Here is a 26,133-nt window from a genome sequence, read left to right on the forward strand (position 1 = left end):
CATCATTTCCCTTAAGATTTCATCAGAACATTAAATATTCCTTGTAGCACTTTTGACCTTCCCAACCAATTTAAACTACAGTACCATAATGTAACACTGCTACTTATCTCTTCATTTGAACAAAAGATTCCTGAAATCTCTCATTTCATTTTATAGTCAAGTCACAAGAATAATAACAATAATGTATTCATTCAGGAACCATGGGGCTCTCCTCTAAACTGAAGAGCATCATCTTATAGTACTATATAAATCATATTCCTTCACTCATGAGGAACATGGCAATTTCTATATATTCAGGTTCTCAAATAATAACTCCCAGGGCTGGTTATCTAGCCCACATGGGCATAGTTGCACAGTTAGAGAGTTTTCACTTCATATTACAAACCTTTAGCTATCTGCAGCCTTTGGGAAAGGGATAGATAATTTATTAACAGAGTAACATGTTGTGCTACAATTTTGTTTTAATTGTTAATATGGAAAAGAAAGGTTTAAAGGGCATTGTGTATGATAGGCACTGGGATTATTGCTAAGGACAGAAGGATGAGTAAAACTGAATTTCTACTCTTAAGGAAATTACATTCTGATAGGAGAGATAAGTATATACATGCATACATGCATGTATACACATATATGTGAGGTAAATACAGGACCATAAACTGAATGTCCCAGTCCATCTTCCAAAAAACAATATAAGAACTACAAGAACAACAGACAAATCACATAAAACCAATGCCTATAACATAACAAAAAGAGAATGCCCAAGTATCAAATTACCTATAAGTAGGTAATATAGAAGGACACTTTGGAAAAAAACTCTGTCCAAGAGAGAAAAGGGGAACTAGTAGTGGGACTAAAACTAATTTACAATCACCACCAGAAAGAGAAAGTCCACACTAGGTGCAAAAATATTGGAGAGTGCCATTAGATCAGAGCATGTGCTACATGGAATGGACTTTTAAGAGCACATGATTAGCTGTGGCAGTCTTCAAAAATTCATTGCTCTTGAGATGATAGAAAGGAAGGTAAAGGAGGTCTTTGGAAATTGGATGGTGAAGGTGAAAATGGGCAAAGGGGCAAAAGGGGAAAATGTAGAGGCTTGCAAGACAAAAGAGAACCCCAAAAATAAACATTAGAAAGAAGATACACAACCCCTTCTCCCCAACACACACACACACACACACACACACACAACACACACACACACACACGTACTGTACTTTTGCTACACTGACAGAAGATACCCTTGACCTAAGATTCTTGTAAATCACCCAAACTCACAAAATAAACTGGCAAAAACAGACTAAATCTATACCAAGTATTTTGAGAATACAAAATCAAACCCACTTAAGCTGATGAAAATTCCCTCCCACCTTGAAAAGAAATATGAAGAACAAGAAAACTATAACATGATATTCCACACTGAATTAATTACCCTCAAATAAGCATTTGGAGGTATGAAAAACCACCTTGAATATAAAATTCAAAAATTAAAAGCAAAAATGGACAATAAAAAGAAAAAACAAAAATAGAGTTGATTGAACTTAGGAAAGAAATGAAAGGAAAAGACAAAATCATTGCAGAATCAAAGATTAAATCACAAAGTCCCCAAGGGAGACTAGATCCAAATAAAATTTTACTAAGGGACATTGAAGAAAGCCAGAAAAAACAACCAAGAGAATGAAAACAAGGCAAAGAAATAAAATGGATCAGAAGTAAAGTGGTTGAAATAGAAGAAAACCAAAGAAGAAAACAAATATGTGTAATAGGAGATCGTGAAGATAAAAACAAAACAATTGAACAGAACTAATACTTAAAAGTATAATCCAAGGAAACTTTCTGGAAATGAGAAAAGACCAAAATGTACATATTGAAAAGGACCAACAGGTACCTGGGAAAACTGAACCAGGACGATGAATTTGAAAACATATCCTACTAAAACTGTTAGACTTAAAAAAAATTTTTTTTTTTAATCCTCAAGACCTCTAAGCATAAAGATGACAATTGAAATCAGACTGGCACCAGATGCTCTAAACACAACTTACAATGCAAAGTAACAAAAGCAATATATTTTTTTAAAAAACTCACGGAAAGAATGAATGAACCAAGAATTTTATATTTAGACAAACTGTCCTTCAAGTATCAAGGTATATAAAAGCTTAACATAAGCTAACATAAGCCCTGTGGAATTGAAGTGTAATTGAAAGTTTCACTATTGAATTCATGAGGGTGTCAGTATAAAGCCACAGTTTTAAATGTAACAGATAGACAAACAGATAAATGTATATAACTCACAGAAACACACACACACACACACACACACACACATTTCCTAATTCTATCCACTGAGGAGGCCTAGAAGCAATGATATCCCAGTAACCATGAACATACCTGGCACTCAAATCTTGATGTCTAAATACCGTTTTCCACTAAAAGGAATCAGAACCCCTGTAAAAGATGAGCCTGTAACAGTTAGTTGTGCCAGAAAGTAAGAAAGTGCTCAAAGAAGGAGGACATATCAAAAGATAATAGGAGACAGCTTAACAAATCCAAGAAAATATGAACATCAAAATATAGTTGATCCTTGAACAATGTGAGTTTGAACTGTGCACTTATAAGCAGATATTTTTCAGTAGTAAATAATTCAGTACTACACAGTAGTACTGTATAGTTGATTGAATCCGAGGATATAGAGGAACCTCAGATAAGGAGAGCTGACTATAAATTATCAGCGGATTAACCCCTGCGTTGTTCAAGGGTCAACTGTAAATAACAATAGTAAAGGATTATAACCTTCTCTTTCCCTGTTATAAAACTTTCTGTAAGTTAGTCACTAGGTGTTATACTTCCTGAGGGTTAAAAGTATGCCTCCCTCTAGTAAATAAAAATACATTTTAACAATTCATAGCTTGAAAAGGCATGACTCCAAGGATTAATTCCTCAGTGGCAAGAGGAAAGACAGTAAGTGAGGGATACATGCTTACCAAGACTACAAGGAAGTGAATTCAGACTTAGGCACAGGTCTGTGTGTGCTTATCCTAAAGTATTCATATGTATTTGATAAGTATGACGGTGAGAGGTGATAGAAGAACCATGCTGTGGAAGAAGCAAGAATCTGTGATATCTAGGTCAGCCAGACAGATGGTACTGTGAGGTGAGGGAGATTGGGAGTAGCACGCGTGCCTGCGCATACACACACACACGCATGCACACACACACACTCACACAGAGGAAATGGGATGAAATGACCCAAAGTGAACAGGCTAGTAAACAGATGGCCCTAACATTAATGTAAGCTAAGATCTGAAAGAGGAAATAAGTTTGTCGGATATCTCTTATCTCCCTGCTTCCCCTGGTAACAGAACACTTCTTTTCTGTAGCAAACCCAATCCACAAACTGATCCCACACATATTGTGCTAGGGAATAGAGAACATATGTCCCAGCCTTGAGCATTTAGTATGTCCTATATGCCTGTGGCCACAGTGACTAGTTCCAACTGGGCACTTGACCTAAATAACAAACAAGCACAATCAGAATCCTCTGTAACAGTGCTTCCCAGACTATAATGCACATTTGAATTACCCAGGGATCTTTTAAAAATGATGATGCTGATCTAGAAGGTCTAGGGTAGGGCTTGAGATTCTGGATTCCTCATGAGCTCCCAGTGATGCTGATACTACTGGTCCAGGACCACATTTTTGAACTTTAGGGCTCTTCAAAAACTTTTTGCCATGTATATGGAGAAAACTCTAATTCAAAAAAATACATGCACCCCAATGTTCATAGTAGCACTATTTACAATGTCCAAGACATGGAAGCAACATAAATGTCCACTGACGATGAATGAATAAAGAAGATGTGAGATATATATATATATATATATATATATAAATATATATATATATGATGGAATATTACTCAGCCATAAAAAAGAATGAAATAATGCCATTTGCAGCAACATGGATGGACCCAGAGATCATTATACTAAGTGAAGTAAGTCAGACAGAGAAAGATAAATACCATATGATATCACTTGTATGTAGAATCTAAAATATGATATAAATGAACTTATTTACAAAACAGACTCACAGACATAGAAAACATAACATACTTATGGTTACCAAAGGGGAAAGGGAGTGGGGGAGGGATAAAGTAGGAGTTTGGGGTTAGCAGATACAAATTACTGTATATAAAATAGATTAACAGCAGGGTCTTACTGTATGGCACAGGGAACTATATTCCATATCCTGTAATAAATCACAATGGAAAAGAATATGAAAAAGAATATATATATATATATATATATAAAAAACTGAATCACTTTGCTGTACACCAGAAACTAACACAACATACTTCAATAACACTATATTTCAATAAAAAAACAACCCCCCCAAAAAAACCTTTTTGCCAGAGTTATCAGGGAAGAAGTGCTCTTTACATCAGAGCTTCTAAGCTGATAGACTGTGATTCTGGGACTGTTGGCTTTTCTATAGGCAGCAGTGGTGGTTTGTTTTACGTTTGTGTCTTTGTGTGTTCTCTGTCATTAGATTATACACTCATAGAAAAAAGAAGCCATATATTTACCCTCTGTCACTCCCCACAATGCCTTATTTGGTGTTTTATGTAGAGAAATGTATCAACAACGTTCTTCAGAAACCAACTGGGAAGAAATTTTAAATTCTTTAAATGAAAGAGATGAAGCCATTTTAATGAAATGGTAGAGGATGTGAAGGATGAGGAGTAATTATTAGCTACCATCCTCTGGATATCTCTAAGGTAGTCCTACATCCTAATCCCATGCAGCTATGAAAAACACTCTCATAATCCCTCAAGTGGGTTATTTTGGAGAATCACAAGCCAATACCCCAGAAGTGCAAAAAAGCAAACCCCAAAGACAAGATGAAAGGAACTAGCAGAAAAATATTATTAATTTGGCTTACATTATTCAGTGCTTCCCAGGAGATTCCTAAACTAAAAACTATGGTCTCTAACATGGGGTCAACAAATGACATTGTCAACTTCTTTTTAAACCATAAGAAGGACGTTTTGTCAAAAAACAATTCCCAGATGCTAGTCAACAGTTCTGAACTACCCATTAAGGTGCCTTGGAGTATATAATTAAGCCACTGTGATATCTTTTTAGGTGTCCAGGAAAAACAAGCCTAACTGACTCACCTCCCTTCAAGGCAAGAATCCAGAAATATCCTCCCTATTTATAGAGAACCCCAACTCCCTTACTTGGATATAAGCAAGATTTTTTTTAAAGAGGAAAATGCCCTGGTCTTTAACCAAGGCCTGACTGGAAGTTCAGTGACTATCAAGATCAGGCAATAATTTTCCTTCCTGACCAAGCTAAGTTTCAGCCCTTCATAAAAGTCATCTTTAATACTAAAAACTAATATGGAGAAAGCAACTAATTTACCCCATCTGATAACCTACTCACACACACACACACACACACACACACACACACACACACACACACACAATTCCTAGGAGGTAAACTCTCAAAAGGAGAACTGCATACACAATAGTACCGGAATACCATGATAGTATTCTCTTATTTTTCTTTCAGGCCACCCAGTCTCCAGGATGGAGTGTTCTCTTTGGCTCCACTCCTCCCAGAGAGGGAGATCTCAGTTTTCCAATTCCTCTGCCAGTGAGTTGAAAATCCAATCCAGGAGAGATATATATTAGGAAGCCTGATTGTAGGTGCATATCTAAACTGCATTCTGCTATTTCATACTCCATTTGTCTGATTCCTGTATTTTTCAACTGATTCAAAACTTAGAGCAGAAGAGAAAGGGTATGATTATCAATCACCCTTCAAACATCAAAAGTCAGCAGGTTTTATAGAAACATACAATTCTTATAAATGTATTCCTAAATAATTTAACACAGATTTTAGATAACATGTGTTTTTCTATCACAAATAGGAAAATATTTTTATTTGAGAATGACATGATCCTGTAATCTCAGACATGGACTCAGGAATGACTATATGTAGACATATTTAATGTGTGGGCATAGGAAAAAGTATCCCAATAATTTAATCATACATTCATAGTGCTCCCTTTTCACTTTAACCCATAACAAAATCGGTGCTCCATTGTAGTATCTTTCACTAGCCAGAATTTTCTGGTTTAACTAGTTCTTTCCTCAATCTCTTTAAAAAATATTAGAATATGTTAAATTTTGAAGGAACTTCTATAGGGAGTTAAAGTAATAAAGACAGAGCATGGAGATTTCTGGACAAATAACATGATATTGGAGTTGATTTTTACAATAGATTTTTAGCTCATTTCTTAATTGTTTAATTTAAATATCAGGGAGGCTTTTCACAGAAACTGCACATTTACCAATTCAGGATTAGATTAAGTCACTGGTTCTTAGATACAGGAATACAGTATTGTTAATTTAAAGGGAATTCATATCCTTTAAATACCAGACAGGTAGATGGCAAAGATGGTATACAACAAGATAATTTGAAAATATAGTAGAAGGAACTTGCAGTTTTGGCTATGATGGTAATGGTATCAGATCAATTTCCCAATGTAAACAACTATGAAACTGGACAAAACATTAGACGCAAGCATTGAACAACAGACAGGATAGAGCTGATCGCTGGAGAAGAGAAACACATGAAGACCACTTTAGTCTTGCTTTCTGCCTGGAGGCACTTTCCAGATCACAGCACAGAGAAGGGGAGTCAAAAAGGAACAGAGGTCTCACTGGGTGGATGAAACAGAGGTCAGAGTTTGGGTCCACTGGGGCTGCTGGGATTTGAGGTGGGGGGTAGTGGAGAATAAGGAGTTGTGTAGAGAAGAAACTCCAGAAATCTGCATAGAAGTCTTTCAAGTATTTGGCTGAATATTAAGATGTACCAACACAGGGTGGCTCCTGGAAACCTACCAAAATACAACTATTAAGGGTCCATGAGATGAAAAGTGTACCTATAGGCCACACAGAGCTGGGAGACATTGGAGGTCCAACCAGACATAGTAAGAGACCACAGTGAAAACACAGTGAATACAGTTGAGGTCCCAGAAATGCTATGCCTTAGCTGTTGGGCTGCTCTATATTGGGCAATGTTAAGATGTTCATATTTCTGCATGGGCAGGGCTTTCTGAGCAAAGAAAATTGGCACCTGGGTTAAAAGTGATTGCATAGGTAGAGACCTCTGGAATGACATAGAACTTTATCTCCCAGAACTAAGCAGTTACATTCTAAAGGGTATTTGACCAAGAAGCCTTCCCCATCTCTCTCTCTGTGTGTCTCTGTCTCTCTCTCCTTCTCCAGAGGGGAGGAGGTGAAGCTGTGCAAGCATCTCCTATATAAGCTCCAAAACTAGTAATTTTGGGTTCCTCTGATGTGCTAGAAACTCCCCACCCTGGACATGTACGTGACATCTGCCCCATCACATAACCCTTTGAGTAAAAATGGAGCATGGGAAACCAGTGCAAAGATATTCTGCAGGTATTAATCAGTCTGCCTTTGATGTAGAAACCTTGTGTTTACTGTCAGGAAAAAATAAATATAGATATAAAGCTTATTTCTCTACTTGTAGAATAAGATTACTTTAGACCTGCCCTAAAAAAGCCTGAAAATAAGCCTCAACAGCATCAACTTGGTTCTCCAGTAGTTTAACTACCTTACAGAACAAAACTCAAAAATCTTTAAATTAAGACAACAAAACACAGAGTCTCAACAACATAATATCCACAATGCCAAGAATGCAATAAAACATTGCCAGATACATGAGAAAGCAAGAAAACTTAATACATACATCAAAGAGGAAAAACAGGTCACTATAAATGTCCCAGATATGACAGATGTTGGAACGCTGGAATTAGTAGACAAGGACTTTAAAACGGCATATATTTATATTTATATATAAGAGGGCTATCTTATCTTTGCATCAGATAATTTAGAAGCTACCTGAAGCACAGTCTCAGTTCTTCTCCAAGAACAACGTTGAATCTACTCAAATATTCAAAAAGTAACCCAATGAAATCTTAAATCACTGAGGAAAGCTTTCAGTCTGGAAGATCTTGTGACAGTTGTTTCTAATAACCCAACTGTACCATAAAATAATTTTAATTTAGCTTCCTTGTTTTATTTACTTCTTAGCATTTTATATCCCAGGGGACAGCCATGCTGAATTAGCTGCAAACTGAATCCTCAGACAACTAAATAAGATAACATGCTGAAAAGGGCTATTAAAAATTATCTATAAATATTGAAACACATCAGCTTTAAACTTTGGTCTTATTTATTCATTAATTAAAAGAATAATAATTACATGCCTACTATGTGCCAAATATGACAGATACTATGATTAAGTTATAACTGGATATACATCAAAACAGATATTATATATAGTACTCTAAGAGGTATGGTAGAGATAATAGAAAAAGAAAATAATTCTCCTTGTTTAGTGTTTGAACTGATTTATAAAGGATAAACAAAAGTTCCTCCAGTAGATCAAATTTGAAAGTTTTGTGGTTAGCAGTACATACTTGGGGTTTTGGCGTGATTGATTTTAACCTTGTTTTTTTCCTGAAATTAACTAACCAGTTTATTCAGTCCTTTCAGTATCTGTTCACTTACCTTTGTTTTATTTTTTATTTTTATTTTTTTAAACAACAGAAATTTATTATCTCACAGTTCTAGAGGCTAGAAGTCTGAAATCAAGGTGTTGGCAGGGTTGCTTCTTTCTGAGGGCTGTGAGAGAAGGATCTGTTCTAGGCCTTTCTCTTTGACTTGTAGATAGCCATTTTTATGTTCACATGGCACTCTTCCTGTATACCTGTCTCCAAATTTCCCCTTTTTATAAGGATATCAGTCTTATTAGATTAGGGTCCACCCTAATGTCTTCCTATTAACTTGATTACCTCTGTAAAGACCATATCTTCAAATAAGGTCACATTCTGAGGTATTGGGGGTTAAGAGATCAACACAGGAATTTGGGTTGGGGTGGGGGAGTTGGGAGGTGGAATGGACATAAATTAACCCATAACAGATATGTAAACATTTTTTTTTAGAATTTCTATTTTCATGAGAACCGAATCACTTTGCCATATACCTGAAACTAACATTGTAAATCAACTATACTGCAATGAAAACAAAACATAACATGACAAGACAAAGACAAGAAGGGAATATTACAGTCACTTACCTTTGTTTTAAATGTTTATGTTCACTGTATTTGAGACTTTTATTGCAAAATACTTCAAACCCCTTTTGGAAGTATTTTCTACAAGTACAAGGAAGAGCACTAGTGGAAGTTACCTATATACGTTAAGTTTCTAAATGCATTTTGGATTTAATCTACTTATACCTTGAATTTGTAGAACAAAACAAAAAGGAAATCATAAAACACACATTGGTCTCAATTTACCATAACTGTGTTTCTGAACACCTAGAAACAATCTCCCAATATAACATATAATCATGAGTAATTTTAAGATTCAAAATTCCCCCTTAGGGCTTCCCTGGTGGCGCAGTGGTTGGGAGTCCGCCTGCCGATGCAGGGGACACGGGTTCATGCCCCGGTCCGGGAAGATCCCACATGCCACAGAGCGGCTAGGCCCGTGAGCCATGGCCGCTGAACCTGTGCATCCGGAACCTGTGCTCCGCAACGGGAGAGGCCACAACAGTGAGAGGCCCGCGTAACGCAAAAAAAGAAAAAAAAAAAAAATTCCCCCTTAGTAATATGTACCAAAAATGTCTGCAACTTCTAGAACCTTCACATTAGTAAAACCCAAAAGGGACTCTGACACATCAGTGCCTTAAAATGTTAATTTACTGCCATGAATAGCTATCAGCCTCTCAACTATGTATGTGTGAACCCAGTATGAGCCTATGTGTGCAAACAGCCTGCTCACAGGGTCTTAGTTTAATTTTAGTTCAAGAATTCTTCCTTTTAGAAAAACTCACACATACACACACAAATAAATTACCCTTACATAAATGAAACTTTATGATTATAATAAGAATATCCAAAAAACTTCCTGTGAAGTTCCTTCATAATGATATAAATAAAATCTATAACAGCACTTGTATGAATTATTGTACCTACAGAATTAATATTTTACATGACTACAGATACTGATAGAAAGAAAGATAATAAAATAGGCTTGTAATAACAATAAAAAGTAACTGCTACCCAATAGGTTTTTCCTGCCTTTCTCTCCTTCAAAGATAACACCAAAGGAATAAAACAAATATGATAGAGGATCCCCAGTTTCCCCATAGCCTCGTACCTATTCCCCCCTTTCTTTCCTTTTTATTATCTACCACCCATGCCCTATAACTTTGACTCTTCAATAAACCACAAGGCTTGCAAAAACAGTCCTCAAAAAATACTATTCTAATGATTATTGAGTCCTCAAGCAAGAGGCATGAAAACTAGAATAATCCACAACCTCTAATGGAGGTTAAAGTTGAAAATTGCTTCGTAGGGTAAACCACAAGATTACGTACTCAACTTGCCAAATGTCCTATAAAAGCTCTGACTCTGCTGCAGTCAGTCACCTGGTTTTCAGGTGCTCCCTGACAACACCTCTGACTGAAGCCTTTAAACCTTTTGTCATGTCACTTCAGTAATTTTCTCTTGACAGTAAATTCTATATTCAACTGAGTAAACTAGAAGATATAAAGCAAATGTATTCTACACACTTTAAAATCCAGCTTAACGCAAAACACTTTTAGATTTTATAACTGTACAAAATACTATAAACATGTACAAGGCATAGAAAGTTGTTGATTTCTAATGCTCATTCATCTACAGAACTTAATAGGATAATCTTACAATTTCAAATCTTACAATTTTACTGTGTGAATTGCGGTAATGCTAGTTCCCTTAAATCAGAAAAAAACCTCCAATGTCTTCAATAATAAATACTGCCACTTGGCAAGAGTACACAGTATCACTGTGTTCATATTCCATCTGCATAGTTAGTAGTCTAACAGGAGATCAGCAAACACCTAAAACTCACAGAAATAAAAAGTCATTTTGATTACAAAAATAAAACAAGGGCAGAGGAAATTAACTAATTAAATTAGTGTAGAAAAATTCAAAGCATTTGTATTAGAACGCAATGCATTACAGACTGCACAGTCATCTAACAAACTGAATGTCCTAAAAACAATGAAGAAAATGAAGTTGGTCCATTTTAAACATTTTTATATTTTAGAATAATTTCTACTTTTGATCTCTAAAAGGAAAAGTTGCCTGTAATAACGTAATATTGGCATCAGGTATATAATAGAATTATATAAAAATTATTTTAGTAAAATTTCTATGTTTTAAATAAATTAAATTTAGATCAAATAAGTACGTCAACTATGAGAATGATAAAACAAATTTATCGTACCTCAAAGTCTACTGTTCTGAAGTAGTAGAAAAAAATCTGTCATTAGTTGTGGAGACATATCTTCTCACCTATTTTCCTTCTGAAAGAATTAAAAAGCTGCAGCTAGGCTTGACCGTCAGCCACTAAGGGACTATGCCTTAGCACAGTCTGGGGGTTTTGCTCATGATAAAGGAGTAAAACAGCAATGGATTAAAAAAAAAAAACAACCATTTTTAGAATCTGCTCTTGTAGGTTCTCTTTAGATGAAGGTCATCATATTTAGAAAAATGCAATTAAATGTTTGTCTGAAGGTGAATCACATGTCAGCCATTAGGCAAACACCTCAGGAGAAGCTAAGTAATTAAATGGATACTGATAACGAAATTTCCGCAATAAGTATGTAATCATTTCTCAAATTTAAAGCTCTTAGTAGGCGGTCAGAAAAGATCTGTCAATAGGTGATTTCCTGTGTTTTATTCAGTTAGCAAGAAGATTCCTATACTGTTGGTTACCTGTTAATTTTAGTCACAAAGGAAAAAAAATGAAGGTATTCTAACAGTTTGCTGGATACTAGAACTAAGGAAAATTAATTTCCTTCAAGCCAAAATGACATAGCAACACTGTCCTACATCTCAACTATAGGACTACTTTATGTAACAACCTGAGTTCATAACATTCTGAAGGTCAGTGAAATAATTCACTCCTCAAAATATCAACTAGTACTAAAAGAGATGACTGCAAGGCAGTTAGACTTTCTCTGACTCGCCTAACATAGGTTCTTTTCTGAATATATAATTCATACAGAATGACTTACCAAGTTGAAGTACAGTTTGAGAAAAATGCAAAGAAAATGACTTCCTGATAAAGGTAAAACCATGAGCCATTTTCAGTAAAATTTTGAAAATTTTGCCCTGTAATAAAGGAAAAGTCACACCCCAAAGCTTGTAGTTCACTGACCTTTAGTTATACTACAATTACTAAAAGAGGTCACTAGACAACGTGTAAAAGCATTCCTTCCTCAAAAAAGAAAATGGAAACCTAGTTTAAAATTCTCCATGACATCATAAAGAGAAAGCAGAGTCCAAATACCATTGTCTTACTAGGGGAAGAAGGATATATGAGAGGTCTACACTGGCAGGAAGGAGTACTGTTTAAAATTTCCAGTGCATAGTGGTAAGAAGCAGCAATGATGTTTAGTGAACATCCAGCATCTCATATTGATACAAAAATAAAGAAATAGAAATATATATACATTTTCCTTGTGATGAGAACCCTTAGGATTTACTCTCTTGACAACTTTCATATATAACATACAGCAGTGTTAGACTGTTGTACATTACATCCCTAGTACATATTTATCTCATAACTGGAAGTTTGTACCTTTGACTGCCTTCCTCCAATTCCTCCTCCTTCCACCCCCTGCCTCTGCTAAGCACCAATCTGATCTCTCTTCCGTTGGGTTTGTTTGTCTATTTGTTTTTGAAGTATAAATGACCATATAAATGCTCTACTGCTGCAGATACTGCAGCTCCATATTGCCTGTACCCTGGGACAAACCATATCAACGACCCTACCCTTAATACACCACTGTCTAACAGGAAGGTTTAGTTTCTATAGATTTGTCTCATATCTAGAAGTTCTTGGCAAGATCCTTACTGGCAAATCAGTATATTGACCTGGAAGCCAGAAACAACTACCAAAATAATTTTGACTGCTTAAGCCTTTAAACCTCACACGCCCAGACATTAAGCAGTCCAAAAGACTTAGTAATGATAAGAAAGAGGGCCCTCCAAAACAAGACCACACAGAAAAATCTTTATATTTGAGGGACTAAATTCCTGTTACAAATTTTCAACTAAGAGCACATACGTGCTAGATGCTAGAGAGACTGTAGTGAGCAAAGCAGACATTCCTCTGCCTTCAGTCAAGTTTACAATCTAGCAGGGAGAATAATTTAAAATGAAGATACATTTAATTATGAACACTGCAATAGTAGTAGAAATATAGGAAGCTATGAAAGCATGTAGCAAGACCCCACAGTATTTTTTAAACCCAATCTATAGTGAGAAATATATCTACAATGTAACCCAGTTCCCAAATATCTACAGTAAAATAATACACACACACACACACACACACACACACACACACACACACACACACGGATACACCCACATATATTAAAACTGTAACTTTTTCATGAGACAGTGCTCACCCTTACAATGCTTAACAAACTGATATTCTCTATTCTGTTTTTATTTTTCTGGTCTTGAACTAAAATTGACTAATCGACTTTAGGATCCTTGTATGGGTTCTGACTCAAAGTCTGAAAAACACAGACCAACGGTATTTTTAAGTCAGCTGCACGACTTGCTAAAGATACAAATTCCTGAGCCCCATCTAAAACTACTGAATTAGAATCCATGGAAGACGGGTTCCCGAGCACGGCATTTTAGCAGGCTCTCCAGATGATCCTTAGGCATATTAAAGTTTGAGAACCCTTGGTGTCATTTAACCTGAGATCTAAAGCATCCACAGGTGTTATTCAGACAGACAGAGGATAGAAAAAATGTTATTGTCAGAAGCCACAGTAGATGCAAAGACTGAGTGGGCAAGGGGGAGCATGATGTTTAAGGAAGTTCAGTGGAACAGGGCAAGTTCATAGGGCACTATGGGAAGACAGTGAGGATGAAGAGGTAGTCATGGTTCATTCTGCCAGCTCCCTCTTCTAGTTAGTTCCATGCCACCTCAAGGATCATACATGAGTATTCATCCTTAAAAAGGAAGGAAATTTTTACACATGCTATAACATGGATGAACTTTGAGGACATTGTGCTAAGTGGCAATGAGCCAGTCACAAAAAGACAAATACTGCATGATTCCACTTATGTGAGGTACCTAGAGTAGTCAAATTCATAGAGACAGAAAGTAGAATGGTGGTTGCCAGGGGCTTGGGGAGGGAGGGATGGAGAATTATTGTTTAATGGGTATTACATTTCAGTTTTGCAAGATGAAAAGAGTTCTGAGCAACAGAAGATTGGCTGCACAAGGATGTAAATGTATTTAACACCACTGCACTGTATACTTTAAAATGGTTAAGATGGTACTTTTATGAGTATTTTACCACAATTCAAAAAAAGAATATATGAGACTAAGAGTCCTGATCTGATACTTGACCTTGGCTAGTATTTGACTCCTTTCCCAATGATACTAACATCCCCTCAGTTCTGGAAGCAATAGTAACCATTCCCTTTTAGGCAAGGAAGGCACTAGAATTATAAATGCATCTTCCTTTGTTTAAAAAAAAAAAAGCTCATAAAAACTTTCTGCGTTGGAGAATGAAAGAAAAGAGAGACAGGAAAGAAGAATCAATTACAACTTAACCTAGTAATGAAGAGCAGAACTCTGCATTGCCTCTGTGGAAAAGAGATGAAACACCCTGGGTTTTGGCTACAGATCATAAACTACCTCCTGAGGGTAGTACATATTTACCCCTGAAAAATATTTTTGTCTAAAAGCTTTTCCTTGTGAAAGGAAATTTCACATAAAATAGTAATCTTTAAGTTAACAAATATTCTTATTTTGGGGTGCCATAACTCAGTGGTTCCCAAATCTAGCATCAAACTGCACATCAGCATTCTCTGAGAAGCCTTGAAAACATACAGCTCTCTGGCCCCACTCCAAACCTACTGGAGCAGGTTACCCAGCAGTGAACCAAGGACTATGTGTTTTTAAAGCTTCCAAGGATATTTTTATGTGTAGCCTATTTGGGGAAATCACCAAAGTAAGGACAGTTATGAGAATGGCTGCCTGAGCACATGCTCTTACCTTTCTACACCCTCTCAAAATCTCTTTGAAATGACTGAACATAAAACTATGAAAATATCCTTAGCAATACTAGAAAACCAGGAAGAGTTCCATCAGGAGACCAGAACACTAAGGAATTTCTGGAAGATATAAAGCAGATGGAATCAGTAAAACCTGAAATGAACAGGATCATTGTTAAGTAAATGTTGCCCGCAGAACCTCAGAATATTCCCTAGGATCAGAGGCAGAAAACGTTGCCAGCAGATGTGGGTCAGTTGTCCAGTAATTATCGGAGGGTTTGGTAACAATTTGCCAGCCTCTCACCCTCAAAGCAGCTGACTCCTGAATTGTCCCCAGGTTGAAAATGGTGAGGGAAGAAGGACAGTGGTTTGGGTAAGTGCATCTGGGCCAAGACATAAAAGGAGCACCCATTCCCAGAAGGCAAGTTTCTTGTGGACATTATAAAGCAAAGTCCAACTGGGTGGATATCCTTCCTCCTCCCTCCTATATCCTCTGCAGACAGAGACCTTATAACTTGCATTCACAGTGATATTTCTAACCTATGTTGAGGAAACAATTCATCCGGATTCTCATTTATAAATAAGAACTGCCATCCAAATAAGCGTAGAACAAATGAACAAAAGAAAGACAGCATTTTTGTTTTGTTTAGTTTAAAGAACAAATACAGGTAACAGGGGAAAAAAATAAATTTTAGAAATTAAAAAAGAACTTTATCTCATTCATAAAACAAGAATAAGCCATTAGAGAAAAAAATGCAGACTACTTGGAAATTAAGATCATGAGAGCCAAGAAAAACAAAACAAATCAAGCAGACAACAGCACCTCAGAAGAGCTGAATAATGAAATGAACACATCTGAAGAATGAAGTAGATATAACCAATCCTCTTGATTAGCCACAGAATATTTCTCTCAGGGTAATTATTATAAAATGTACTTTGGCAGGTCCCTCCAGCATTCCATGAGCTGGAGGAAGACCTGAGGCTAGTATAGGGGTAGGGGAGCAGAAGGGCAAGCATCTCATTGCAGGTGCCCAGAGGTTGGACCTAGTGAGTCCACTCTGAGCCTTCTGCATCTACTTTGCCCAGGTTGTGGCCTTACCTGGAATGTCCAAATACCCTTCACTTTACTAAAGGTAAAGTGAGCTTTAGAGCTCAGCCCAGGGACCATCTCCTTCTAGGAAGGCTTCCTTTACTTCCCTTCCCCACAGTGATTTACATTTTCTAGTATCTCTGCGTATTACCACAACTAAGTTTAACTCACTGTATTATAATTACCTATTCGTGTCTCTGTCTTCCTCACGCTCTGAGGGATATTTTGACCAGAGGCACTGGTTCTATTCAGATACATAGACGTGGACATGTGTCATTCATTCTCTAAATATATCTTGCATGCCTACTAGCAGAACTAAATGCACTGTTCTAATATCTGCAGGAAAACATGCAAAAATGGTTCTGTCCACCAAGGCCATGGTCAACCTACCATTAAATAGGTACCTATTTATCCCAAGTTGAAGCTCTCTGAATGGTGCCATCACATTTTGGAACTTTCTGAATTTCCACCAGGTAATAGTTTATGCAAATGGTCCTCTAAGAATCCAACAACTTGGTCAAAACCAAAAAGCCCTACTATGTAATCCGGAGAAAGTCCTAAAAGGTACTTTTACCTTTATATACCGCTATTTCTGCTCTTCTTGTATGTTATTCCTGGGTCACTGAACTGTAAAATTAGGCAACTGTATCAAGCCAGGACTATAGCAGGACACTTGGGACATGAGAATACCATAATTATCACTACAGATCATCTACTTTCCCAGCTATCTGAGATATTTATGCCTTAAGTAAAGCTCATGGAAATGTTTTCAAGGCTTGCACTCTCCTCCCAGATCAAATATATTCTCTATACCATCTCCTGGGCCACAGGCATCAATAGGAACAGAGCAGAAAATGTACTTGACCTCAGAAGCAGATCACCTGGAAGCACTAGGGGAGGGTAAAGGGCTAAGCCTATGTAGAAACACAAAGAAAGCAATCAGTAAGAAAATGAAAGCCCTGGAACAGCCTTCAACCTAAACTGAAGAGAATATTAAAAGTTTTTCAGAAAACTTTGGAAGCGTAATAAGAGAATAATTATGGGTATTTCCTTTGAAACAACGCCTATATGCAAAATTCACCATCCAGACTTAATCTCTACCTTTTAGAGATATAGTACAGGGATGTGGGGTTAACACAGGAAACAGAGCAAACAGAAAATGTGCAAAAGCTCAACTGGTTTTTCATAATCAGAAACACAGACCTAGAGCTCAGGAAAAGATGTGCTCTCAACACTTTTATACTTAGTTCTGACCCTCCTATAAAAGTAGGTTCAGAGAACAGTCTTGAAGTGAAACTAAAGAACTGAGGGGCAAAGGGGAAGGAGAAGGAGAGAATTAGGAAAGGGTAGCTACTCCTTCTGCATTGAAAAGTCTGACTGCCCGTCTCAGCTCCAATTCTGAAATCTTCCATATTGACACTGAATGATGTGTCATCACAATAGAAAGGATGATATGCTTCAAATCTTTAGAAAACAAAACTTATACATTTATATATTCTAATATACAGTCTTCTAGCTGCATTAGTTCTCTAAGTAGGGATACCAAGTTAGAAGTTATGGCCTAATATGCAAGTGGCTTAGTGACAAACATAGCCTGCTATGTCAAAATTGCTTAGTAGCTACACAGATTGTAGATGATAATTTATGAAAGAAATTCTAATTCAACTGACTAGTGCAGTTAAGCGTCAAACAAAGGACAGCAAAATATATGTTGAAGTTTCCACGTACATGTTTTACAAAGGAACAACTCTAAAGTATAATTATAAAAAACACATATCATACGAATTTCATCATTTTACCATCAGAGTCACTAATATACACAAGAGCTTTGTTTTTCCACAAAGAACTTTGTCACAGACAGCCCTATCATTTTCCAACTTAAAATCTTACATGCCAATAAATTACTCCAAGGTATTTACAATCTTAATTTAAAGCGCTAGAACCCATAAAATCAAGTTATTAATAAATGACAAGTTGGGAGTTTCCACTTACGTAGATATATTGTTGAAGCTAAGAAACAGACGTTGGAGGCAGGGCAAATTATCCACATCTCTCTAGAAGGAAACAGAAAGTAAAAATTTACCAGCTGAAAGAAGAAAAATATTAAAAAATGTCTTCTTGCTCAGCTGTTGAAATATATAGTCATTTCTATTTACTGCAACCTTGCTAGACCACTGATTTCTACTGGAGATGGAGCTCCATTCTTCTACACTGCAGATTAAATGGGAGGGTTTCAGTACATCCGCAGAACAAGCTGCACCACTCACAAGGTAAAAAGCACTGAAGAGAACAGAGGGAGATGCTGCTGCTGCTAGCCTCTTCAAGCATGCTTTTGGGAAAGGAGCCAAAATGCTACTTCAGCATTTCAACTGTAGCACAAATACAGTATGACCAAACATTTGTTAAACCTCACTTCTAAAAAGAAGCTACTCAAATGCTTTAAATTTTAAGTTTATGCAACCAGCTTTCCAAACAGTACTGAGAATTTCAAAGCTACTTACCTCTCTATTCTCAAACCCACAGAAATATACCACTCAGTTACAAATGAACCAGTACACTGACAATTCCCCTGTAACACTAAAAGTAGATCATAATAAGTGACAACGGAGGGCATTGTTAAGGACAAATTCCAATCTAAGCAAGAATCAGAGACTCTTACAATTGGAAATCTATGCTGTTCTGTTTAGGTGCAGCACCCCAGAGCAAAACACTGCTGTTTAAACATAGTTACCTTTAGCAAATATTGAAATATTTGGGCCCAAATGATTTTTTACTAATTTTAGTAAGCGAAAAGACACAAACCTTCTGAAAAGTATGACATATTCTGGAATACCAGAATCTTGAGAGGAAGCTTAGTAATTACCTATATTATTCACATAAGAAAAAGTAAACAGTTGAGGTTGTCACAGGGGCAGCGTGGAAGAGGGGTGGAAAGGTGACCCAAGACACATACTGTCATATATACAGAAGCCAAGGAAGGACAAGATTCCAGTCATCCTGACTTCCAATGCTCTGCTCTTTAAAATACTACACATAGTGCTACTTTCATATTAAATGTTTTTCATTTTTAAGGGCAATATTGTTTAAAATAATTCCTAGTTATATGAGATTGAATGATGCTAATAAAAGTATGTACATTTTAAATATTATTGTGACCAATATTTAAACCCAATCAAAACTTGTTTTACTGTTTGTGCATAAGTCATCATCTTTTTTCCTCCCTCCTTTTCTTCCTCCCTTTTAAAACTACCATTATTTCCAAGACCCAATAAAAATTCAGGCAATTCATTAAAATTACAGACAAGATCAGCTTTTCCATAAACAGTTCATTTATTTATTTTTAAAAGCTTGTTATACCAAGAAACCATAAAAGTGATAGTGTGGCAGAGCCACGTCTCACTGATTTTTGAGAGGACGTAGGAGAAATGAATCTGGCTTAAGACATTCTCCCACATAGCTTCCCTTGTGTACCATTCTTCAACCTTCTCTCAACCCCTTAGACCCTAATCCATGTAAAAGAAATACAACTACCAGTGATCAAAACACTGGCTATGTATACCGTTCACTTGACATTACCATTCTCAGGCCCACCCCTGAAAAGCCTGTTCCACAGATGTGAGTTAGTGATTTTGAGAGTTTTTCAACCATGGTCAAAGAATAAGTCTTCAGAAAACAGTAAGACAATCAAATTTGCCTCACTGGGTGATAGGCTCTATATATTGGCAAACTTCTTGAATCATCTCCACCAGCTACCTCTCTCTGATATTCCCAGAATAAGAGTAGAGTGGGCAAGGGGAGGAGAGCTGGATTACCTCTTTTTGTTCCAGGGCCCTAATTTCCAAAGGAAAGGGTAGCTTGCTTCCTATCTGCTCTCTAGAAGTTTAGAGTCACAGCCAGATTGAAAGCCTTCTCTGTTTGAGGAATCCCTCTTCTCCTAAATTCTTTCTGGAACCTACGTGAGATATTTCTGGGCATAAACATTGTTTGCTGACATCTAACTGGTTGAAACTGAGAAGCAGTAGTCGGAATCTCCTTTGAATCAAGGCACCTTAAAAAAAAATACACTTGTCTCTTTGAGCCCCAGCCTACCACCTTCAAAGACTACAGACACACAGATGCCTTTCAAGACATAATATTTTTGCTATTAAAATATAAACTCAAATTACATCAGGTATAAATTGTGAGAAAAGGGTTTTTAAGTTTATTTGATTATAGTGTTTTGTACTTATCTTTATTTAAGAAACAAAATTTTACCATAAGTTTTTATCAAATTTTCAAAATTATTAACTCTCATTACCTGATACAGCTATAAAAAATATTCACAAGTTGAAAAACTAAAAATCAGAATTCAACTACACATACCCCAAAACCAGTTTAGTAGATAGCCTTTCCAGAACTTTAAAAAGCAAAATAATTACCCACAGTAATTTTTGTTGGTCCAAATTTCATTCCTATAAGAAAACTGTAACTGTAATTTTTCTAGCAATTCTAAGATATACTTTGTAAGGAATTTCTAGCATTACAATAGACAAAAAGAAAACATCCTATTGATCGTATCAATTATCTATGCATGAGTTATTTACAGAAAAAAAAAAGATTGCTGAAAGCTACTAGAAGATGGTTGCTCTAATATGAGAGTAAACCAAAGATGTAGAAACATAAGATCCAGAAATTTGATTCACTATTGGAGGGAGGCAAGAGAAATCCAAGGATGTCATCTCCATAGAAGGCCTAAGGGCAAACAGTCTACATTAGAGACAGAGGACAGAGGGCTCCAGAAGGGGTATCTTTGAACAGAGAAAATGAAACATAGATTACCTGAGATCTTTGCCAATACAGAGAAGAATTTTAGAGTTCTCTTGGGAAGTTTGGACATTAATTAATGGTACTTCAATAGAACCTTCAATTAATGGGAGAAGTGAGACAGTTATTAATGCCAGAGAAAACAAAAATTTAACATAACGGCCCAGTATTCACTTTGAAAAGCTCATCTTGCTGTGCCAGACAATCCTAATCTATTATATCATAGATTCATCAATCTGAAGCCACTGCACTGAAAGACCCACCTTAAACCAGACCCCCAAGAAATCTCAAAAATAAATATCTTGGGCTTCCCTGGTGGCGCAGTGGTTGAGAGTCCGCCTGCCGATGCAGGGGACGGGGGTTCGTGCCCCGGTCCGGGAAGATCCCACATGCCGTGGAGCGGCTGCACCCATGGGCCATGGCTACTGGGCCTGAGCGTCCGGAGCCTGTGCTCCACAGCAGGAGAGGCCACAGCAGTGAGAGGCCCACGTACCGCAAAAAAAATAAATAAATAAATAAATAAATATCTTGCCTTAGCCCTTAAAGACATGACTAAGACTATGTCAGGGAAATGTGCTCTTCTTGCCAGTAAGTAATAATCTCAGTTGTTCTTTATCAGCAGGTTATTCTGGTGCCACTTTGGGGAAGCCAGCACTCAATAATCTGCTTATCAAAAATATATATAATTATTTTGGAATAATTGGGAAAGGAGAAATAAGGGGTTAAAGATAATTTAAGAAAGCTAAATCCTCATAACTGAGAAAAAGTCAGCACATTTATTTCACTGTCAAGTGTCAAACACTACCAGAAATTCTTTTCTGGAGGTAACTATTTCACAGGCAGTGAAACTATTGCAAAGAGGCAATAACATACCTAAGATAAGAAAAAGAAGATGAAATAAAGTATTTACATATAGGGGAATATTTATAGCTCCTCTGTTAACCTTCTCTTAGTGTCAAATTTATTATATTTAACAAAACACGATTCCAGAATCACATTCAAAATATGTTTTAAAGTAAGACTCAAAACCATTTTATATATTTAAAAAATATAATCCTTTAAAAATACCTTAAAAATTACTTACTACAAGATTATGAGAGGATTATAATTCTTTATTTTTCAAAAGAATAATGACCTGCTGTTTTAGAAACATGCTTGTCCTACTCAACTCAGAGAGTTTTCCATATTCCTAAACTTCACAAAAGAACTAAATGATTCAGCAATCTGACTATGTGTAGAACATCTATTACTGGAGCTATTTTTAGAGCAGCCTCCTGCAGAGGAATAAGGAAGAAGAAGGGTGAAGAGATAGAGGCTTTGGCACACATCAAGGAGCACAAAGATGACTATAATAAAATCACGGCTACTCTCATTTTGTTATCTATTCTGTTATACAAAAAAGTCAGAGTTAAAATATGTATGGGTAATTATTTTAATTTTGAGAAGTAAAAACAGATTTATTAACAAAGCACTGAATAAGTTTGAAAAAAAACAAAGAAAAAAGTATTCTTTTCTATAAAAAGCTTTATAAAATTAATTCCAAAATAACTACTTGCTATAGCCATCACTTTGTAACACAGACACATATTATATGAGGAATAATGTGTAAACCGTCATATCAACAACTCATCACACTTTTATTTGCCATGGAAAAAGTCCGTTATCTGCCTCTATTATCCAAAGGCATTAATATGTGTACCTACTTTTTATATTTATTTACTACTCATTACATGACAATAGATATCAGTCAATCTAGGTGCAAGCTACTCTTTCAGGCTGATTTTCTTCTATACACTGTTGTAATTCCCCCCAAATAAAAAGGAACTAAAAACCAGATTAATAAACACGCACTGATGCTCTGACTAAGAGATTTCTAGTCTTTATAATCTAAGAGAGCTAGATATAACAGCTATGAGGAAAAATAGAAAACGTCTCAATTTCACAATCATAGGCCTTTCCACATCTGAATTTTTAGTTCAAATTTACATCACATGCATGATCTAACAAGACTCCTCATAAAAAGGGTCCCCAGCATTCTTGCCCCCACCACTCCTGGCGAAACTCACTGGAAAGACACAAACTCAATTCAGATTTTACGGCATTTGGACGATCCCAAATGATCAAGTTATGGGAAAAAATTACTGTGAGCAAGAGTAAGCATAAATTTTAGGCAACAAATGTAGAATTACCAAAAACTTAAGAAAATATAATAACTTGATAAAGACTATGGAATACCTATGTTTAAAATTATTAGAGAAATAAAATGAATCAAAACATGAGGAAAAAAAGATGCTATAAATAAAGGTATCTGGGCTTTTTTTTTTTTTTTTTTTAATCCATGCAGAACTTCTAGAAACAAAAAATTATGGTCATTATTAAAAACTCATGGATGGACTGAAAATCAGATTAGACAAAACTGAGGAGAAAGTTAGTGAACTGAAAGATAGCATTAAAGAAGTAAAAATCATGCAGAAATGTAGCAGAGAAAAATAAGAATGACGGAAATTTTAAGAAACAAAACTAGAACAGGAAGGTCCATACCATGTCTAGCAGGTGTGTAAGAAGTAGAAAAAGAGAAAGTGGGAGAAGGCAATATTTGAAAATATAAAGGCTCAGAATGTTCCCATAATTAGTGAAAGAAATGAATCTGCAGATTCATAAAACACAAATATTAGGTATGGTAATAAAATTATCGTATTTAATCAAATCTAAGATACCATCTCACAATTATTTTATGTAACACCCGGTGAAAATAAACTTATGATTAACCAATAATAAAATATCACTTTGAATTTTTATTTCATTATTACTGAAAGAGCTCTTTTAGATTTACTTAACCATACTTTTAACCAAATATCATTCTTATTCACACATAAAATCTAAGCAAATTAAATTCATTAAATTAATGATCTCCCCAAATATCTCCATGTATTATAAAGCTAGAGTTATTAAACAGTATAGTCTTGGCATAATGGTAGACAAATAGATGTAACAGAATAGAAGGTTCAGAAAAAGACTCATGTGATTATAACTCAATTTTGAAAAAGAAACCAATTTAATTCAATGGGGAAAGCAAGGTCTTTTGAATAAAAGGCAATGGAGCAAACAGACATCCCTATTTGGGAAAAATGAATCATGACCTCTACATCTCACACCATACACAAAATTTAATTAAAGGTGGATGACAGACATAAAATGAAGGTAAAACTATAAGCCTTCTGGAAAAAAACAGAGGAGAACATATTTATGATATTGGGATAAGCAAAGACTTTCTAGACAAGACAAAAAAGGCACTAATGATAAAAGAAAACAAATTGATAAATTGTATGTCACTAAAATTTAAAGCTTTTACATATCAAAAACATTGTTAAGAAAGCAAAAAGGAAGCCATGCAGAAAATACATTCAATACATATATAAAACAAAGGACTGAATCTAGAATAAAGATCCACCACACTCAAGGATAAAAAGATAACCCATTTTCTTTAAATGGGCAAAAGACTTGAACTGATACTTCACAAAGGGATATGCCAGGATGGCCAATAAGTAATTGGAGAGACGCTCAGTATCGTTAGTCACTAAGTAACTGCAAATTAAAACTACAATGAAAATCATAGTATCACTAAATTTATAAAGACTGTCAATGTCAAATGTTGGCAAGGATGTGGAGCAATTAGAATTCTCACTTATTGCTGGTGGGAGTGTAAAATGGTATAATCACTTTATAAAACTGTTTAGCAGTTTCTAATAAATTTAGACACCCAGCTACCTCATGGCTCAGTAATGATACACCTACATATTTATGTAACAGAAATAAGAGTATATGTCCACCAAAGTAAATATATAAATAAAAGACCACAAGAATATTCATAGCAGCTTTATTTGTTAGAGCCAAAAATTGGAAATACCGGGGCTTCCCTGGTGGCGCAGTGGTTGGGAGTCCGCCTGCCGATGCAGGGTACACAGGTTCGTACCCCGGTCCCAGAAGATCCCACATGCCGCGGAGCGGCTGGGCCCGTGAGCCATGGCCGCTGAGCCTGCGCATCCGGAGCCTGTGCTCCGCAACGGGAAAAGCCACAACAATGAGAGGACTACGTACCGCAAAAAAAAAAAAAAAAAAAAAAAAAAAACCAAACTGAATGCAATGTATGATCTTGGATTTTCTTTTGCTATAAAGGACACTACTGAGATAATTGGGAAAATCTGAATGGGAACTATAGATCTGATATTAGTATCAGATCAATGTTAATTTCTTGATTTTGATAATATGGTTATGTAAAAGAATTCCTTGTTTTTAGGAAATACACACTAAAGTATATGAAAATAAAGAAGCATTATGTCTACAACTTTTAAATGGTTCAGAATAAATATATATATATATTTTATACATATATATTTATAAGTATAAAATATATACATAGAGAGAGAGATTGGTAGCTATAAAGAGAAGGGAAGAAAGAGAATGATCAAGAGAGAGGATAAAGCAAATGTACTAAAATGTTATCATTTAAGGACTCTGAGTGAAGGGTACTGGGAATTCTTTATACTATTGCTGCAGCAGTTTCTGAAATTATGTCAAAATTTTAAATTTTAAAAAGGTTAAGGGATCAAAAACATATACCAGGAAAAAAATGACCAAAAGAAAGCTGATATTAACATTAGACTAAATAAATGTTAAGGCAAGAAGTATTGTTAGCTTCATGATATATACTACATACTTAGAACAGTGCTTGGCATGTAGCCCACGCTGATAAAATACTTACAAAATGAAGGAGTTAGTAATAAAGGCAGTTAATACATAATTATAAAAGAAACAATCTACCAGGAAGATACATCAATTTAAATCTTGTAAGCACCTAGAAACATAGCTTTCAATACTGACCACGTACTAGGCAAATATACTGATAGTAAGTATTGACTATAAATAGTAACTGCACACTAGGCAATAAAGCAAACCTTAACAAACCAATTACATATAATCAACATTCACTGGCCACAATGCAATTAAATTAGAAAAGAATGACAAAAAAAGAGTAATAAATCCATACATATCAAAAAG

The 26,133-nt window shown here is 35.8% G+C and overlaps 1 protein-coding gene across 4 annotated transcripts in view; it reads right to left on the bottom strand.

Annotated features, from left to right (window-relative positions):
* The window catches only part of LRRC49 (leucine rich repeat containing 49), a 130,037-nt gene that overhangs the window by 74,594 nt on the left and 29,310 nt on the right, over positions 1 to 26,133 (bottom strand). For all 4 annotated transcript variants that reach the window (XM_033439978.2, XM_004276255.4, XM_049705840.1 and 1 more), the window contains one exon: positions 18,265 to 18,326. In XM_033439978.2, coding sequence (XP_033295869.2) covers positions 18,265 to 18,326 — 62 coding nt within the window. The remainder of the gene's footprint in view (positions 1 to 18,264; positions 18,327 to 26,133) is intronic.

This window comes from Orcinus orca, chromosome 2 (genome assembly GCF_937001465.1).
Source record: "Orcinus orca chromosome 2, mOrcOrc1.1, whole genome shotgun sequence".
NCBI lineage: Eukaryota > Metazoa > Chordata > Mammalia > Artiodactyla > Delphinidae > Orcinus > Orcinus orca.